The 20,547-nt window shown below is 43.4% G+C and overlaps 1 protein-coding gene across 1 annotated transcript in view; it reads right to left on the reverse strand.

Annotated features, from left to right (window-relative positions):
- Positions 1-20,547, reverse strand: part of PLS1 (plastin 1) — a 103,621-nt gene that overhangs the window by 26,396 nt on the left and 56,678 nt on the right. Inside the window, exons 5-8 of the mRNA XM_040429947.1 lie at positions 16,475-16,556; positions 12,541-12,706; positions 9,741-9,883; positions 1,295-1,369 (exon numbers count right to left, since the gene is read on the reverse strand). Of these exons, the coding sequence (XP_040285881.1) occupies positions 1,295-1,369; positions 9,741-9,883; positions 12,541-12,706; positions 16,475-16,556 (466 nt within the window). The remainder of the gene's footprint in view (positions 1-1,294; positions 1,370-9,740; positions 9,884-12,540; positions 12,707-16,474; positions 16,557-20,547) is intronic.

Below are 20,547 nucleotides of genomic sequence, written 5' to 3' on the forward strand. Positions count from 1 at the left end.
AAAAGTTTGGACACACCTTCTCATTCAAAGAGTTTTCTTTATTTTCATGACTATGAAGGCATCAAAACTATGAATTAACACATGTGGAATTATATACATAACAAACAAGTGTGAAACAACTGAAAATATGTTATATTCTAGGTTCTTCAAAGTAGCCACATTTGCTTTGATTACTGCTTTGCACACTCTTGGCATTCTCTTGATGAGCTTCAAGAGGTAGTCCCCTGAAATGGTCTTCCAACAGTCTTGAAGGAGTTCCCAGAGATGCTTAGAACTTGTTTGCCCTTTTGCCTTCACTCTGCGGTCCAGCTCACCCCAAACCATCTCGATTGGGTTCAGGTCCGGTGACTGTGGAGGCCAGGTCATCTGGTACAGCACCCCATCACTCTCCTTCATGGTCAAATAGCCCTTACTTTCAAAGTTTTCCCAATTTTTCGGCTGACTGACTGACCTTTATTTCTTAAAGTAATGATGGCCACTCGTTTTTCTTTACTTAGCTGCTTTCTTCTTGCCATAATACAAATTCTAACAGTCTATTCAGTAGGACTATCAGCTGTGTATCCACCTGACTTCTCCTCAACGCCACTGATGGTCCCAACCCCATTTATAAGGCAAGAAATCCCACTTATTAAACCTGACAGGGCACACCTGTGAAGTGCAAACCATTTCAGGGGACTACCTCTTGAAGCTCATCAAGAGAATGCCAAGAGTGTGCAAAGCAGTAATCAAAGCAAAAGGTGGCTACTTTGAAGAACCTAGAATATGACATATTTTCAGTTGTTTCACACTTGTTTGTTATGTATATAATTCCACATGTGTTAATTCATAGTTTTGATGCCTTCATAGTCATGAAAATAAAGAAAACTCTTTGAATAAGAAGGTGTGTCCAAACTTTTGGTCTGTACTGTATATTTGCAGCCACAAGCAACGTGCACCTGCGCATTGGGATGTGCTGACCCCTCCCCCCCTTTTGTGTTTGCACTCTGCAATACAGACAAGGACGGCCTGCGGTCGTGTGAATGGACCCTTAAGCGGAGGAGCCGGAAGTCCTGTGGCCCAACAGATATACTATGACTGGTGAAATTTATAGCACAAATGTGTACCAGCTCATAGATTTTCTGGCACATAAAAAGTCAAAGATTTGACAAATTTTACTTTGTTGTATATTGGTATGGCACGCTTTGGACTAAAATAAGTGTAGGAAATGTCAGTTTTAGTAAATTTCCACCTAATGTTTTGTCTATAACAAATACAGTTCTAAAAAAAGAGTGAAAGATTAAAAGTGTAAACTTACATTGAAACCAGAGAAGTCTATGAAGCCGTCCTTAGGGGCAATCTCCCTCAACAAGTGGAAATAAGCTTTAGAATCCTGGTTTAGAAAAGAAAAAAATAAGACAATGCACATCTAATAGCTAGCACAGTAAAGTCATTGCTGCATAATGGAGAAGTGCTGTATGCATTAGAAAAAGCAAATAAATACACACACATCATTGTCAGAGCTCTGTGTCCAATCAGCCCCTAACAACTTCTTTCAGTTTAAATTGGGAAAGGCTGTAATCCAAGAGACATCTAAGCAACAGACCCTACAGATCTCTCTAGATTCTTGTGCCCAAGAAAGGGGTTGTTTCATCACAACAACCCTACCTCTGGATACAGCTGCTTCAGCAATCAGACTGCTGTGGTTCTGGCTCCAGGAAGACCCAGTGATCAGCTGTTACCACCCGCAAAAGTTCTGTCAGCCTCACAATTTGGCAGCAGCCAATGCAGAGAAAACGATGAAACCCATTGAAATGAATAGATGTTCATTCAATATTTGTCTGGGCTGAGTCCACTTACTTAGTGGCTCTCCACTCACATTTGAGCATGGAAGACCTTTGTATAATACTCATATACCGGGCATATGGACAGGGCTTGTCTGAGAAAACCCCTTAAAGGGGTATTCCCATCTCAGACAATGGGGGCATAACGCACCTACTCCGAGAACGGAGCGCGGAAGGTGGTGGCTCGAGGACTCTGTTTTTTCCCAGGTCAGGCCACCGCCAAGCGCTTTCCCTACAGAAGTTAATAGGAGCGCACCATGCTTGAGCGGCAACTGGTCTCATTAATTTCTACGGGGCCAACGGAAATAGCCGAGCCAGAGCGCGCATGCGCAGTGAGCCCTCCACAGCCTTCAGGGATCCGTTCCCAATGTAGGTGCAGGTCCCAGAGGTGGGACCCACACCTATCAGACAATGGGGGCATATCCTAACGATATGCCCCCATTGTCTGAGATGGGAATACACCTTTAAAGGGGTTTCCAAGATAATAAAAAATCTTGGACGAAGCCCTTCAATAACCAAAAATAAAAAAAAGCTTCTTATATTCACCACTTTCTTCAGCGCCATTCTCCGTAATGCTGGTGCAGGCCTCCTGTTGCCAGGGCCGCACCGCCAATTTGGCGAGGTGAGGTGATTGCCTGAGGCAGCGCAGCCCTGGTGACAAGTGGGGGGTGGCGGCAGGGAACATGGAGATGATCGCTTCCACTGTGGAAGCACTCATCTCCATAATCATCTGTATCGCCTTCCTCAGGACAGCGATACAGATGGATGGTGTGGGGCAGCGGAGAGGCGTTTCCCTTTTCCGTTCCTCTGATAGGCTGCAGGCCTAGTGCCTGCAGCCTATCATAGGCCGGTGCAGGCGGCGCGCACCACCTGAGCCGTACAGCACAGGACACAGGCCGGAAGAGGTCTGCATCGCATCGCTGCCAGCCTGATGGAGGTAAGTATGTGGGCTTATTTTTTTATATGGTACAATACAGGAAAAGAGCGCTATGGGGGCACTTGTTGCTAGCACATGATTGGTGGGGCACTTGTTACTGGGACATGATTCCCCCAATCATGTATGGGCACATGTATGGGAGGGGACTTGTTACTGGCACATGTATGGGAGGGGACTTCTTCCTGACACATGATTTGGGGGGCACTTCTTACTGGCACATGATTGGGGGGCATCTAACGGGGGCACTTCTTACTGGCACATGACTGGAGAGCATCTAAGGGGGCATCTATGGGGGTACTTCTTGCTGGCACATTATTGGGGGGCATCTAAGGGGGCACTTCTTACTGGCACATTATTGGGGGGCACTATGGGGGCACTTTTTACTGGCACATTATTGGGTGGCACTATGGGGGCACTTCTTACTGGCACATTATTGGAGGGCACTATGGGGGCATCTACTGAGGCCACAAAGAAGGGGTATTTTATATGGGGAGCTCTGTATTGGGGCAGTTTATACAGGGACACATTTTAGTGGGTACTATTGGGAAGGGGGGAGATGATTACTATGGGGTCATCTACGGGGGGCACTAAGAAGGAGTATTTTATACTTGCAAATTATGGGGGACACTGAGGGCATCTACTGGGGCACTATTTAGGGGCATTTTATATTGGTACATTATGGGGGGCACCAGGGGGGAGATGATTTCTATGGGGTCATCTACAGGGGGCACTAAGGAGTATTTTATACTTGCAAATTATGGGGGACACTGAGGGCATCTACTGGGGCACTGTATAGGGGCATTTTATACTGGCACATTATGGGGGCACTATGGGGACATTAGTTCACTTGGGGGTATTAAAGGGGGTATTTTTTGCCCTGGCACATATTATAAGGGGGCATTTTTTGTACTGTCACATTATGAGGAGAATTATTACTACTGAGGGGGCATTATGGTGGGCTTTATTACTACTAGGGGTCTATGGGGAATATGATTACTAGTATGGGCACTATGGGAGCATTATTACTTCTGGGGCACAGTGGGGACAAGTTGGGGGCACTGTAGGAGCACTATTACTACCATGTGTGCTCTAGCAGAGAATTATTACTATTGGTGGGACTTTTGGGAGCACTATTACTGTGGGGCCACCTTGGCACAGTATCAGCTTACCACAATTATTTTTGAGGGACGTTATGTTTACACTATTAGTGTCAGGGGCTATTTGCTGGGCCCAGTTATTTTAGGACACTGCATGCCAAAAATTATTGAAGGGCACTATCTTCATGGCACTAGTATTATCAGGGGGTTTATCTTTTTCTGCAGTATAATATTGGGGAACACAGTGGCACAGTATTGGGGGTGGTATGATGATTTGTCCAGAAGATGGGAGGATGATGGAAAAGTAGTAAACTAAGCTTTTTTTTTTGTCAAACTGCAGAAACGAGAAATGTCTGAAAAATGGTGGTCTGGTCTGAAGGTCTGAAAGGAGAAGATGAGGAAAGAGAACATCTACATTAAAGGAGACGGCACTGGATGTAAGAGGTATGGGGCGCTGTATTACCCTGTATGTTTGCCTCAGGCAGAAGAAAAGCTAGGTGCACCCTGCCTGTTGCTTGTAAACAAACTGCAGCGGAGGACATGCCGGTATACAACAGGTGAATGTTGCAGAGAATCTTTTTCTCAGTGGTTTAAGGCCCCCAGTGGGACACACTGTGTACTGTCCACATCTGTATCTCCTTTCTGTAGCCCCGCAAAAAAGATAGAACATGTCCTACTCTTATCCATTTTATGGACAAGAATAGGCATTGTTACAATGGGTCCACAAGAAAAACAGATGCAACAAAGACGTCACACAGACGTCATCTAAAAATTTTCCTGATCCGCGTTTTGCGGACCGCAAAATTCAGATGGTCGTGTGATGGCACCCTAGGGCTGAGGTCAGTGAATGGCTGCAGTAGTGATGTTCTGTGAACCTGCATATCATACATCACAGTGTCCTTATGTGCATAGTGACATGCAGCTGTATGACATGTGACTCTGCAGCCTCTCATTGTCCTCAGTGTGCGGTTTGTAAACAAGCAGCGGCAGGGGAACCAGACCAGGGCTGCCAAGAACAGCACTGGAGAAAGGGGTGGGTATAAGATGATACTACTGCCGGGCTTGTCTGAGATTTTTTATAATCTTGGACAACCCTTTAATTAAATACCCCTCAATAACTTACATACTGTACATGGCTACATTAGTTTATTAACTCAGAAGCACATCATCCCTTAAAAACTATCATACATCTCAGTTCTGCATTTCAATGCATTAGAATATCAAACAGTTAAAGTTAAAAAGTGTTTCAAAGGCAAAGGGCGGTCACTCCAAATATTGATTTGATTTAGATTTCTCTTTTGTTCATTCACTTTGCATTTTATTAATTGACGATAACAAACTATTAACACTGTTTTTTAAAGCATTCTTACTTTGCAGTATATATATATATATATATATATATATATATATACAGTGGGATGCGAAAGTTTGGGCAACCTTGTTAATCATCATGATTTTCCTGTATAAATCGTTGGTTGTTACGATAAAAAATGTCAGTTAAATATATCATATAGGAGACACACACAGTGATATTTGAGAAGTGAAATGAAGTTTATTGGATTTACAGAAAGTGTGCTATAATTGTTTAAACAAAATTAGGCAGGTGCATCAATTTGGGCACTGTTGTCATTTTATTGATTCCAAAACCTTTAGAACTAATTAGTGGAACTCAAATTGGCTTGGTAAGCTCAGTGACCCCTGACCTACATACACAGGTAAATACAATTATGAGAAAGAGTATTTAAGGGGGTCAATTGTAAGTTTCCCTGCTCTTTTAATTTTCTCTGAAGAGTAGCAACATGGGGGTCTGAAAACAATTCTCAAATGACCTGAAGACAAAGATTGTTCACCATCATGGTTTAGGGGAAGGATACAGAAAGCTGTCTCAGAGATTTCAGCTGTCTGTTTCCACAGTTAGGAACATATTGAGGAAATGGAAGACCACAGGCTCAGTTCAAGTTAAAACTCGAAGTGGCAGACCAAGAAAAATCTCGGACAGACAGAAGCGACGAATGGTGAGAACAGTCAGAGTCAACCATCAGACCAGCACCAAAGACCTACAACATCATCTTGCTGGAGATGGAGTCACTGTGCATCGTTCAACCATTCGCGCACTTTACACAAGGAGTTGCTGTATGCGAGAGTGATGCAGAGGAAGCCTTTTCTCTGCCCACAGCACAAAAAGTGCCGCTTGAGGTGAGCTAAAGCACATTTAGACAAGCCAGCTTCATTTTGGAATAAGGTGCTGTGGACTGATGAAACTAAAATTGAGTTATTTCGCCATAACAAGGGGCGTTATGCATGGAGGAAAAAGAACACAGCATTCCAAGAAAAACACCTGCTACCTACAGTAAAATATGGTGGTGGTTCCATCATGCTGTGGGGCTGTGTGGCCAGTGCAGGGACTGGGAATCTTGTCAAAGTCGAGGGACGCATGGATTCCACTCAGTATCAGCAGATTCTGGAGACCAATGTCCAGTAATCAGTGACAAAGCTGAAGCTGCGCCGGGGCTGGATCTTTCAACAAGACAACGACCCTAAACACTGCTCAAAATCCACTAAGGCATTTATGCAGAGGAACAAGTACAACGTTCTGGAATGGCCATCTCAGTCCCCAGACCTGAATATAATTGAAAATCTGTGGTGTGACTTAAAGAGAGCTGTCCATGCTCGGAAGCCATCAAACCTGAATGAACTAAAGATGTTTTGTAAAGAGGAATGGTCCAAAATACCTTCAACCAGAATCCAGAGGCTGTAATTTCTGCAAAAGGAGGATCTACTAAATATTGATTTCATTTCTTTTTTGTGGTGCCCAAATTTATGCACCTGCCTAATTTTGTTTAAACAATTATAGCACACTTTCTGTAAATCCAATAAACTTCATTTCACTTCTCAAATATCACTGTGTGTGTCTCCTATTTGATATATTTAACTGACATTTTTTATCGTAACAACCAATGATTTATACAGGAAAATCATGATGATTAACAAGGTTGCCCAAACTTTCGCATCCCACTGTATATATTTAAATTTATATTTGTAACACCTCCGATTGTGGAGGGTGTTAATGACTTGTCTTCTGGACAACTGTTAAGTCAGCAGTCTTCCCCATGATTGTGTAGCCTACTGAACCAGACGGAAGGATTATTTAAAGGCTTAGGAAACCTTTGCAAGTGATTTGTGATGATTAGCTGATTAGAGTGTGACACCCTGAGTCTACAATATTGAACTTTTTCACAATATTCAAATTTTCTAAGATACTGACTTTTGGGTGTTCATTAGCTGTAAGCCATAATCATCAACATTAAAAGAAATAACAGCTTGAAGTTGCAGAGAAAGCTATATCTCTAGATGCAACTGCAACACCCCCATTGCTCCTTTGCATCTATTAAATGTTTTAATTTCTCTCAGCAATGCGGGCATTCCCAATGCGGTTCCAATCTTTGATGGTTTTTTAATGTTATCAGTGTCAGTAGAATTAGGATGTTGTCTATTTTTATTTTCTAAATTGGTTAATTCTGTTGTAATATGTGAAATATCTTATTTTCTTTCTTTACTTATTTGCACTGTTTGTTTGAAAATTCTGTGTGCATTCCAAATAAAAAAGAGGTTATTGTTATGGGTGGCGTTAAAGGAGAAGTATTCTTTAACCAGTTCCCAACCTCCATACGACTATATACGTTGCTGGTCGGGACTTTAAATATGGCATCCACTCACGGGCACCATAACCAAAGGGTGTCTGCTGTTTTAGGCAACCGATGTGTGCAATCGACGATAATATCGATCGCACATATTTAACCCCTCAGATGCCGTGATCAAATGTCACCACGGCATCTGGGTGGTAAAAAAACAGGAGCACATGCTCCAAGCCGTGCATCGGCTTCCCCTAGCAAGAATCAGGGTTGCTGGATAGTGTGTGCGGCAGCCTCTGTCCTACTGAGTGACAGGAGGCTGTCGTACATTAGTTCCTGTGGAGAGCCGGCCTGTGATTTGGGCAGGGAAGGGCCAGCAGGCCTGTTTCATTTATAATTTTCTGCGCATAAGGAAGCTGGTTTACATTTAGACTGGCAGTGGATGAACCGAAGTTATGTAGAGGCTGGTGCCTCTACATAACTTTGGCGGATCCACCACATGGGGTTATTAAGACCATCGTCTAAGATGCCGGTCTTAATAAATGACCCCCTTAGTGTATTTGTCATAGACTCCAATGCCAATGCATTGGGATACAATGAGAGACAGAATCTAATGATTGCTTGTTATAGTTTACTATGGGAACTGTTGAAAAGTGTAAAAAAAAGAAAACATTTTCAAAATATAAAAAAAGAAAAATATATAAAAATTCAAATAATCCCCCCTTTCCTTCCCCAAAAAATAAATACATAGACAATTAAAAAAAATAAACATCATGGGCATCGTCGCGTGCGAAAACGCTCATACTTTAAAATATTAAAATATTTATACAATACGACAAACAGCAAAACGGAAAAAAAAAAAATGGACGATGACCTGTAGAATTAAAGTAACAGGTCAGTTTTACCACAAAGGCAACGCTGTAAAACAAAACCCATAAAACTGTGGCAGAATTATGTTTTTTTTGGTTTTGTTTTGTTTTTGTAATTCCACCCCATTTGGAATTTTTTTCCTGCTTCCCACTACATTGTATGCAACCGTAAATGGTGCCATTAGAAATACAATTTGTCCTGCCAAAAACAAGCTCCATATGGCTATATGAATGGAAAAATAAAAAAGTTATGACTTTGGGAAGGCTGGGAGTAAAAATGAAAATGAAAAAATCAAAAATTCGCCCGGTCTTAAAGGGGTTAAAGAGGACCTTTCACCGATTCTTACCCTATGAACTAAGTATACATACATGTGGAGCGGCGCCCGGGGATCTCCCTGCACTTACTATTATCCCCGGGCGCCGCTCCGTTCTCCTGCTATGTCCTCCGGTATCTCCGTTCCCTAAGTTATGGTAGGCGGAGTCTGCCCTAGCGCTGGCCAATCGCATTGCAGAGCTCACAGCCTGGGAGAAAATAACCTCCCAGGCTGTGAGCTCTGCGCTGCGATTGGCCAGCGCTAGGGCAGACTCCGCCTACCATAACTTAGGGACTGGTATCTCCGCCTACTATAACTTAGTGAGCGGAGATACCGGAGGGCATAACAGGAGAACGGAGCGGCGCCCGGGGATAATAGTAAGTGCAGTGAGATCCCCGGGCGCCGCTCTACATATCTGTATAGTTAGTTCATAGGGTAAGAATCGGTGAAAGGTCCTCTTTAAGTGCATTTTTGTGCTTATCACTGTAATCAGGGTGATTACCAATGTACTACTATAAATGCCATAAAGGGATTAATGGGCCTTAATATTGTTCTATAACTTCCATAGATATTGTTGCATAATCTGAACATGTTATAAAGCCAATCAAGGGATTTTTAGTTTTAACGAGATCTTGTCTGCTGATAAGAAACATGCCAATTCTAGAGTTGGAGTTATGTGGTGTTGAGAAAAAGGCGTAGTCTCTTTTGTCGCCAGACATCTAAGTATCTTTCTTTTATAATGTGAATAGAAAATAACTTCTTGAAGGTATAGATGATTCTAAATCAGGAAACATTATCATTAAAATCTCCTCTAATGATAATGTTGCAAGTGTACCTAGAAGAATTTATGCTGTTTTGAAGGCAAAGGGTGGTCACACCAAATATTGATTTGATTTAGATCTCTCTTTTGATCATTTACTTTTTACTTATTTTGTTAATTGATAAATGAAAACTAGTAACACTTCTATTTTTGAAAGCATTCTTACTTAGCAGCATTTTTTCCCCAAACTTGTCCAAAACCTTTGCACTGTACTCTTTCTCTATACATATACACACTATATCAATCTTTACCTTAATATCTCGGCTGAAGTTATTTATGTTTGGCCAGTTAGCATTAGTCAGGTGGTAATTCACCCAGCGGAGCAGCAGCTCTTCAGGGGACAGTTTCATTAATTCTTCCAGTGTCTCTCCATCTTTTAGCAACGCAATCAATGCTAGATAAAAAAGAAACACTAAAGTATCACACTAATTGCAGTCATAAACCAAACCAAAACTCTTATTATATATAAAACTAGAATTTACTCCTATAACATTACTGTACTATTTTTAGGTCCTTCTATGTCTCCTGCTTCTTGGATGCCGTAGGCTCTAATGCCAGACTTTCCAAACAGGGTTCTCTGGAAATCTTACCTTTCATTGAACGTGGTCAGAGGAGCTTTGGAAAACAGCGGCAGATAGAGCTATTATTGCAATAGTATGGCACTTAAGAAGCAATGCATGGTAAGTAAAGCTATAAATCATACAGAATTTAGCATTGGGAAAGAAAAAACATAGATGTTCTCTGTAACGGACAGTGGGTGCGGACTCACTGTGCCAACTAACATTTGACTTTTGGCTAAACCTAAGGGCGTTGTCCTGGTGGTTCCCTGGTATTCTTTCTTTAACCCCTGTACAGGGATGGGGACTTTGCTGCAGTGTCCCAATGTAATTAGCAGCTGATCCAAAGGGGTCAGAGAAACCGGCCTGAAGTATTAAGAGATCAGGCAAAAGGCATAGTCTGAACACAGCCCAAGGTTAGGGCAGGCTGAGTACATGGTTATTACAGATAGCAAATTTCAAGCTTGGGGCAGGCTGAGTACATGCATAATACAGATAGCAATTCAAAGTTCAGGGCAGGCGGCAAGGAGCAGAATCGGTAGTCAGGCAAAGTACGGTACATGGATACAAGAGTTCACACCTTTGCTGGTTACTAGTTACTAGAAAACCTCAAAGCTCAGGCAAGGAGGTAGAACCACAACCCAGCTAAATAGGAAGGCTGATCAGCACCCTAGTCATCAGCTGTACAGGATGCAAGAGGGAAGGATTACCTCTAGCAGTGCTGAAGAGAAGTTCACTGAGCACTAGTGCCAGTCACTGGCGTAACTATAGGGTTCGCAGCCCCCCTTGCCAGTGGTACTGTATTTTTCCCTTTATAAGATGCAGTGCATCTTAAAAAGAGTATACTAGTGAGCACTTCCACAATGGAAGCGCTCACTAGTCTGCAGGAGGAGGGGGAGAGAAGCGCTGTGACCGCTGTACACTACTTATCCCTCCTCCTGCTCACTCTTCTCAGGTCCGGCGCTGCTGTCTCCTGGCTGCCTGCAGCATCAGAACGTACAGAGCGCACTCTGACCTGACGCTGCAGGAAGTCAGGTGACTGCAGCACGGGGCCTGAGAAGAGAAGACAGCCAGGACAGGGAGAGTGGCAGCGGGAGAGGTAAGTTACTTTATTATTTTACAGTCTGATCTGAGGTCTGATATGGAGGTCTAATGGGGGGTCTGGAGAGGTCTAATGGGGGTCTGGAGTGGTCTATGGGGGGTCTGGAGGTCTGACTGGGGGTCTGGAGAGGTCTAATGGGGGTCTGGAGGTCTGACTGGGGATCTGGAGAGGTCTAATGGAGCTCTGATTGGGGGTCTGGAGGTATAATGGGTGTCCAGAGGTCTGACTGGGGGTCTGGAGGTCTAATGGGGGTCTGGAGGTCTAATGAGGGTCTTATATGGGAGTCTGGAGGTCTAATGGGGGTCTTATCTGAGGTCTGATATTGGATTAGGGACTTATATGGAGGTTTAATGGGGGTCTGAACTAAGGTCTAAAACTGGGGTCTTATATGGGGTCGGACATAGAGGTCTGAAGGGGGTTTGGTCTGAGATGGGAGGATCTCATTTAGGGTTTTATATGGGGGTCTGATATGAAAGGAAGGGGGGATTTTTTTGTACTAGTGCACAATATAAAGGGATGTTTTTGTACTGACGCACTATCTGTGTGGTACCAGTATTTTCAGGGGGACTGTTTCTGCAGGAAAGTATTGGGGAGCACAGTGGCCACAGTATTGGGGGGTGGCAGGATGGGGTGTTGAGAAGGTGGGAGGATGATGGAAACGTAGGAAAATAAGATGTCTGTTTGTTAAAATCTACAGGGCGCGGCTGAAAGAAGTCACCATGGTGGTTTGGTCTAACAGGAGAAGAAGCGGAAAGAGAATATCTACATCAGAGAAGAGTAAGAGGTATGTGGCGCTGTATTACCCTGTATGTCTTTAAAGGGTTTATCTGCTTCTTTTTTTTTTTGTATGAGCGCTGCCTTCTCTGCTCTGTTTACCTGCTCATCACTGCAAATGCATCTCTTCATACAGTTAGGGGTGCCGGAGGACCCCGGCTGATCTGATATTGATGACTTATTCTGATGATAGGTCATCAGTAGTAAAAAGAGGACAATCCCTTTAACAGTAGGACTAGAGGGAAGGGGTTAGGTTGAGAATTTGGCATGGTGGGGGCCGTTTTAATATTTGCCTCGGGCAGCTGAAAAGCCTAGGTGCACCAACGCAGAGTGAAGAGGGGGCCCAAGCTGAACTCTTGCACCAGGGCCAATGAGCCTTTAGCTACAGTACACCCCTGGTCCCAGTACACACTGAGTGAGTGGCATGACAACCCAGCCGGCTCAGGAAAGCATAACTGGTGTCTTCTTATGTAACAGAAGTCCCTTCAGGCACCAGAGCTCAATTTGAACTAAAGTATAATCTATAGTTCTACTCGCATATATGATAATTACTAGAATTGCAGTATTTGCTTTACAGGGGTAAAATACACAGTTTTTGAACAGTAACTTTTAAATTACCCTCATTCTTGGAGATCTCAATGTCAGCAAACAATCCAGCTTTAATAATCTGCCATAACAGGCCCAGGACCAAGTGCGGCTTTCCTTCTTGTAAATCTTGTACACCGATGTTCACTACTGTACAACCAATGGCGGAGGCTGAATTCAGAGCTAAGTTAATATTTTCCTAAAGTATTGTAAAAACAAAAAGTGTGTGTCATAAAGTAAGTACTGAAGGTACTCGTACATATCTATATAGCTTATATCAAGTTTATCTGGGAGTACTAATTATAAAGTATATAATTTATTTTAATTATTTTATGAAAAATCACTAAAATAAAGTGGCCTAAATGGGGGGAAATGCTCAAAAACCCCAAACACTGTAGCGTGTTTAGAACCAGGGGAGCAATTCCTCCGCCTGTGATCCGCTGCTAGCATCAATCCCCAGCAAAAAATGCAAACAAAGGAGGATGTCAGCAGTGGACCACAAAGCCATCCTACACAAGATGGATGAAAATATACAAAAACATAAATCACTGCAAAAGGTGCACCACAATGATATGCTACTGCCAATACTGGCTAATCCCTCAGGCCGATGTTAAAAACTGAGACTTTAGCCAATGTATTCCAGTCAGGAACACAACGGAGCCCTTTTGCACCACCGTTAAGGTATCTCAATGTGGCATGGGTCCTACCACTAGACTACCTATAGTGTATGAACACGGTCTGAATGGTGCTAAGATCTAACTCACAGCCAAGCTCCCACATATCTCCATAGTGAGATCACTGATGTAGTAGGAGAGATAAGGCTGCAAGCCCCACCTATAACAGGCCATAAGACACAGGCTACCAGGTGCACTAGAATGTTACTAGCATTAGGCAATGGTACATTCCATACATATAAAGAGAAATCACTAAAATAAAGTGGCCTAAATGGGAGGAAATGCTAAAAAACCCCAAACACTTTAGCGTGTTTATAAATGGGGGAGCAATCCCTCCGCCTGTGATCCGTTGCTAGTGGCAATCCCCAGCAAAAAATGCATACAATGGAGGATGTCGGCAGCGGACCACATGCACCACAAAGGCATCCTACACAAGATGGGATAATGTGTGGATGAGAATATACAAATACATAAATCACACAAAATACACAAATACATAAATTATGCACTTATATAGCGCTACTATATTCCGCAGCACTTTACAGACATTAGCATCCAACTGTCCCTAATGGGGCTCATTATCTAAGTTCTAACACTTTAAAGCAGGAGTGGCAACTGGCTTACTCTGCATCCCCCTAGACCTAGATCATTTCCTCTATGTGTGTATCATATGCTATGAGCAAGCGGCTGTCCTTGTACCCTCACCAGTACCATGAACAGAGGTCCTACAGTGGTGCTTGAAAGTCTGTGAATCCTTCAGAATTTTCTATATTTCTGCATTAATTTGACCTAAAACTACATCTGATTTTTGTACAAGTCCTAAAAGTAGATAAAGATAACTAAATAAATGAGTCAAAAATATTATACATGGTTATTTATTTATTGAGGAAAATGATCCAATATCATGTGTCTGTGAGAGGCAAAAGTACACTGCTCAAAAAAATAAAGGGAACACTTAAACAACACAATGTAACTCCAAGTCAATCACACTTCTGTGAAATCAAACTGTCCACTTAGGAAGCAACACTGAGTGATAATCAATTTCACATGCTGTTGTGCAAATGGGATAGACAACAGGTGGAAATTATAGGCAATTAGCAAGACACCCCCAATAAAGGAGTGGTTCTGCAGGTTGTGCCACAGACCACTTCTCAGTTCCTATGCTTCCTGGCTGATGTTTTGGTCACTTTTGAATGCTGGCGGTGCTTTCACTCTAGTGGTAGCATGAGACGGAGTCTACAACCCACACAAGTGGCTCAGGTAGTGCAGCTTATCCAGGATGGCACATCAATGCGAGCTGTGGCAAGAAGGTTTGCTGTGTCTGTCAGCGTAGTGTCCAGAGCATGGAGGCGCTACCAGGAGACAGGCCAGTACATCAGGAGACGTGGAGGAGGCCATAGGAGGGCAACAACCCAGCAGCAGGACCGCTACCTCCACCTTTGTGCAAGGAGGAACAGGAGGAGCACTGCCAGAGCCCTGCAAAATGACCTCCAGCAGGCCACAAATGTGCATGTGTCTGCTCAAACGGTCATAAACAGACTCCATGAGGGTGATATGAGGGCCCGACGTCCACAGGTGGGGGTTGTGCTTACAGCCCAACACCGTGCAGGACGTTTGGCATTTGCCAGAGAACACCAAGATTGGCAAATTCGCCACTGGCGCCCTGTGCTCTTCACAGATGAAAGCAGGTTCACACTAAGCACATGTGACAGACGTGACAGAGTCTGGAGACGCCGTGGAGAACGTTCTGCTGCCTGCAACATCCTCCAGCATGACCGGTTTGGCATTGGGTCAGTAATGGTGTGGGGTGGCATTTCTTTGGAGGGCCGCACAGCCCTCCATGTGCTCGCCAGAGGTAGCCTGACTGCCATTAGGTACCGAGATGAGATCCTCAGACCCCTTGTGAGACCATATGCTGGTGCGGTTGGCCCTGGGTTCCTCCTAATGCAAGACAATGCTAGACCTCATGTGGCTGGAGTGTGTCAGCAGTTCCTGCAAGATGAAGGCATTGATGCTATGGACTGGCCCGCCCATTCCCCAGACCTGAATCCAATTGAGCACATCTGGGACATCATGTCTCGCTCTATCCGCCAACGTGACGTTGCACCACAGACTGTCCAGGAGTTGGCAGATGCTTTAGTCCAAGTCTGGGAGGAGATCCCTCAGGAGACCGTCCACCACCTCATCAGGAGCATGCACAGGCGTTGTAGGGAGGTCATACAGGCACGTGGAGGCCACAAACACTACTGAGCCTCATTTTGACTTGTTTTAAGGACATTACATTAAAGTTGGATCAGCCTGTAGTGTGTTTTTCCACTTTAATTTTGAGTGTGACTCCAAATCCAGACCTCCATGGGTTGAAAAATTTGATTTCCATCTTTTTATTTTTGTGTGATTTTGTGGTCAGCACATTCAACTATGTAAAGAACAAAGTATTTCAGAAGAATATTTAATTAACTCAGATCTAGGATGTGTTATTTTTGTGTTCCCTTTATTTTTTTGAGCAGTGTATATGAAGATAATTTAAAGGTGAAATTAGAGTCATGTGTTTTCAATTAATGGGATGACAATCAGGTGTGAGTGACCTGTCATTCAATGAAAGAATGGTTAAAGTGCAAACACTGCCTTCTCTTCATTGTTTACCTGCTCGCCATTGAAACTGCAGTGGTGAGCAGGTGTAATTACAAGTAAGCCATCCCATTCACCTCTATAGGACTGCTGCTTCCTGTACACTTCAATGTAATCATTCTCGATATAGGTGCGGGTCCCAAAGGTACTGACACCTATCAGACAACGGAGGGATATCCTAGCGATATGCCCCCATTGTCTCAGATGGCAATACCCCTTTAACTATAACCTATTGTGATTATCTTTCATTGGAATCCTGCATGTGATAATAAATGAGAAGACTGCTTGAAAGTGATCTCTACAAAACCAGAAGTGCCAGCATGTCATTGGGCTTAATGGCCCAGGCAAATAATGAAGAGATTTAGGACTTTTTTTTTATAAATAAAGGTAGTAATATGGAAAAATTTTGAAAATTACCATCAAAATTCGAAATCAAATCTAATATAAAAATGTATTTAAACAGTAGGTAATTTATCTGCTGAACAGTTACTTGTATTGCTGATCTCTGTTCTATCGTTTATATTCAAACCTCCTAAGAATTTACACTTACACTTGGCATGTCATGGTAGTTTTCTAGTTTCTAAACTATGGCTGCAAAGTACAACACGTGAACACAAGATACCCAATCCAGCATTCAGACTACAGCAAAGAGATCACGGACTTACTGAAATGGTGAATGGTGTTAACTTTGTAGTGTTGATGGCTCTTTCATCAATTGTATCTGGCTGGGACAAATTTATCATTTTGCTAAATAAAAAAAGGAAAAACTATAAGACAGACAATACCTTCTACAACACTAAAATAATACAGGTAAAAAACATATGCATAAAAGCGTTGCCAGTCTGTGTATGAAATAAAGTATTTTTTTATTCCCTACAATGGATAAAATTCACAGAAACATCTTGTTTATTATTATTTTTCTTTGCAGATTTTTACAAAACATTTTTAGTTCCAAAAAGAACAATATCTGCCATGTATAGAGTATATATAGAGGAATATTTAAAGAGAACCTGGACATATCTGCTGTCTGCTTTATTACCTACTTGCAATACTGTGGTGTCTTTTCTTATGACTCAATGTTCTCCAATTCCTTATTATTCCTGCTAGAAGTTTATGAATAAAGATACAACTGCATGTTTCCAGTTTGGGGGGGGGGGGGGGGGTCCCTGCACAGTCTGAGACTGACAGCACTGATTGGACAGTGTCAGACTTGCCAGGGACACACCTCCAGTTGCTAACACCTGGTTGTAACTCGATTCATAAACTTCTAACAGAAACAATAGACAAATAGGACATCGCAAAGTCATAAAAATAAATGCCCCTGAATTGTCATTTCATTTGGAATACCATTATTTACTAATACAGGCATAACAGGAGTGGTGACAAGTGCTCTTTAAGAGAATTGTTCTTTTTGTAAATTTGATGAAAATAAGATTTTTGGCACACGCCCTACCAGATTTCCAGCTGGCGCACAGACAGCAGGGGATGCTATAATTTTATTAAAAGGCATGTGCCTCTTAATAAAGTTGGCGCATCTTGCTCCAGCACAAGACAAATTAAGACTGGTGTACACAACACTGGTCTTAATAATTATCCCTCGTTGTCTTTTGCTGCCATTCAGATGTTTTAAGCTACTTTCACACTAGCGTTTTGGCTTTCCGTTTCTGAGATCCGTCATGGGCTCTCAAGAGGGGTCCAAAACGGACCAGTTTTGCCCTAATGCATTCTGAATGGAAAAGGATCCATTCAGAATGCATCAGTTTGCCTCCTTTCAGTCACCATTCCGCTCTGAAGCATTTTTCTGTCCACGATGTGGTGCGGAGCAAGACGGATCCATCCTGGCACACAATGTAAGTCAATGGGGACGGGTACGTTTTCTCTGACACAATACAGGGCTCCAGACTAAAAAAAATATCAAGGAGCCATTGGCTCCTAACCTGAAAAATTTAGGAGCCAAATGAAATTTTTAGTCGCCAAATTTAAAATACATAATATAACTGGGATGCTTAGGAGCATGGGGTTTTCTAAGCTACAGCCCACGCAGTTTAAGGAGTTGTACACTCATTTCCATGACCTGGCAGACTAGCCAGATTCGCGTTGATAATCCCTAGGTGCTGGGTCCCGGCTCATTCGCTTCCCGGCCTCCGCTGCTTGTCTTAGCTTTCTCCATGAAAACGTTTGGCTGCAGTGGCATCAAGACAATCTCTGGCCACGGTGGAGATCTGCTCCCCTGGCATCACGTGATCATTTAATATAATGCATGGGAAGCAGGGGTCGGTCATTGGCTGTAACACCGTCAAATAGGAGGTTTTCATGATGGGACTCAAGACAAGCAACAAAGGCTGGGGAGCAAACGAGCCGGGACCCAGCACTGGGCATCAGGCAAGTATGATCACCAACAGAGGTCCTGCCAGTCTGAGGTCCAGAAATTACTGTATCCAAACCCTTTAAGGAGTAATTTTTATATTTTTCTTTAAGGGGTTTCAAACCAGTATTATTCTATATGTGACACAGAATGGGTTCAAAAAAAACTATCCTCACTGCACTCCTTAAAAGGCCAATCACTTGAGAGTCGCCACTGCAACCAGTGACCACATCAGCAGGCATCACGTGTTGACGGGACCAGCATGACAGTGGGGGTGGGGGGAGGGCAGCTTTTTTTTATTTTTTTACATTAAGAAAAAATATAACAGCTAAAAATATAATACTACATGAGCTTTACTCTTTATTCTCAACCCCTCTGCTTGCCGGTCAGTGAATGAAAACCTCTTGTTTGCTGTTGTTTCTTGAGGAAAGATCACCCATATTCTAGTGCTGCTCACTGTGTAACTGTGGCTGGACATGGACGTTCAGTCTGTCAATGTCAACCTTAAAGGTTTCCATTCACTGCCAGCAAGCAGAGATGTAGGAAAGCTAGGGGACCTCCTCTGGCAGCTGAACTAGCCTGTGCTTAACCCCTTATAGGCTGCTTCAGTGCCATTTTCCCTCTTTTTAACTCTACCACATGTCTTTGGCACAGAAAGGAGCAGTTAAGGGCTCTCTGCCCATCACCCCCGTGTCAGTAAGGAGCCGTGCACGGACATCGCAGTATAGGCGTCAATCTCTCCTTGTCAATTGGTTTCACACCGGAGTCTGTCTGCAGGAGCTCTGCACTGCCGGGGTCGCAGAGCATTATATTGATTTATGATGCTATGTAACCCTTACAGTTCCGGAATGTATTGGATAACACTGACCGCATTAGGTCAGTGTTATCCAGTACATTCCAGACCTCTAAGGGCTACATAGCATCATAAATCAATAAAATGCCATGCGACCCCGGCAGTGCTATGCAGACCAGGACAGCGAGTGTTAAAGCAGCACAGCCGGTGCTTATACTTGTCCTTACGGATCTCTGCCTTCTTCTCCTTGTGACCCCATAAGGACCCAGTCCTATAAAACACACTAATAAATCTGCACACGGGTGACTCGCCTCGTGTTATCAGCCGTGGACTGTGCGGCCCTAGTTGAAGTGTCTCCAGCAGCTCAGCGCCACAGCACAGACTCCACTCCAAGCACAAGCCACGCCCACCCTCTATGCCGGGTAATCTGAGGGGCGGAGCTTCACCCAGCAGACGGCTGCAGCGTGTCTCTGTCTGCTGGATGAAAGCCTTTTTTTTTTTAAGAGGCAGAGCAGCGAGCGGAGGGTCTAGGCGCAAATGGCGACAAGACTACAAAGTCTTGTCGCCATTTAGCAGTTCTAAGTCGCATTGGCGACCATTTTGGGCGCCATCTGGAGCCCTGCAATAGAAAACGGATCCATCCCCTATTGACTTTCAATGGTGTTCATGACGGATCCGTCATTGCTATAGAAGACATAATACAACCGGATCTGCTCATGATGGATGCAGGCGGTTGTATTATGGTAATGGAAGCGTTTTAGCAGATCCATGACGGATCCGCAAAAAATGCTAATGTGAAAGTAGCCTTGCCTATAGGCTAGATCACAGGTACTTGCTGCATGTTCTCCAACACACATTTTTTCTGTTTATTATTTTTTTTTATTTGATTAAAGGGCGTTTATCAGCAGATTTGTAGCTATGAAACTGGCTGACCTGTTACATGTGCCCTTGGCAGCTGAAGGCATCTGTGTTGGTCTCATATTCATAATATATGCAAATGAGCCTTAACCACTTCCCGACTGCCCATTGACTATAAACGTCCTGGGAGGTCGGGCTTATCTCTGAATGGACGTTCTGGAACGTCCTTTCAGAGATTGCAGCTGCATGCTAATCATGCAGCTGCGGAGCAGGAGGCCTGCTGTCAGCAGGGCACCGCATAGTGAAGGCAGGGACCGTTCCTGTGTGTCCCTGCCTTCTAGATCACTGTATACACAGCCCTGAACGAGTGCTGTGTATACAGATCAGGAAGCGATGTGCCACTTCCTGTCCTGGCGGGGGAGTGCAGGAGCTGACGGGTCTTCCATAGACCACGATCAGCCCTGCACAGAGGTTGTACAGCGCTGTATAATGCTGTACAGCCTCTCTGGGGGGTGTAAATCAATAGTGAAAAAAAAAAGTGAAGTTAAATGTCCCCCAGAGGTCTTGTATGACCTTATGGGGGACACAAAGTGTAAAATAAAAAATAAAAATAATAAAATGTTTTTTTTAAAAAAAGTTTCATAAAAAAAAGAAAGAAATAAACATCACCTCCCAAAAATACATAATGTTAATTGATCAAAAAGTCGTATATACCCCAAAAT

This window comes from Bufo bufo, chromosome 4 (genome assembly GCF_905171765.1).
Source record: "Bufo bufo chromosome 4, aBufBuf1.1, whole genome shotgun sequence".
NCBI classification, from domain to species: Eukaryota; Metazoa; Chordata; class Amphibia; order Anura; family Bufonidae; genus Bufo; species Bufo bufo.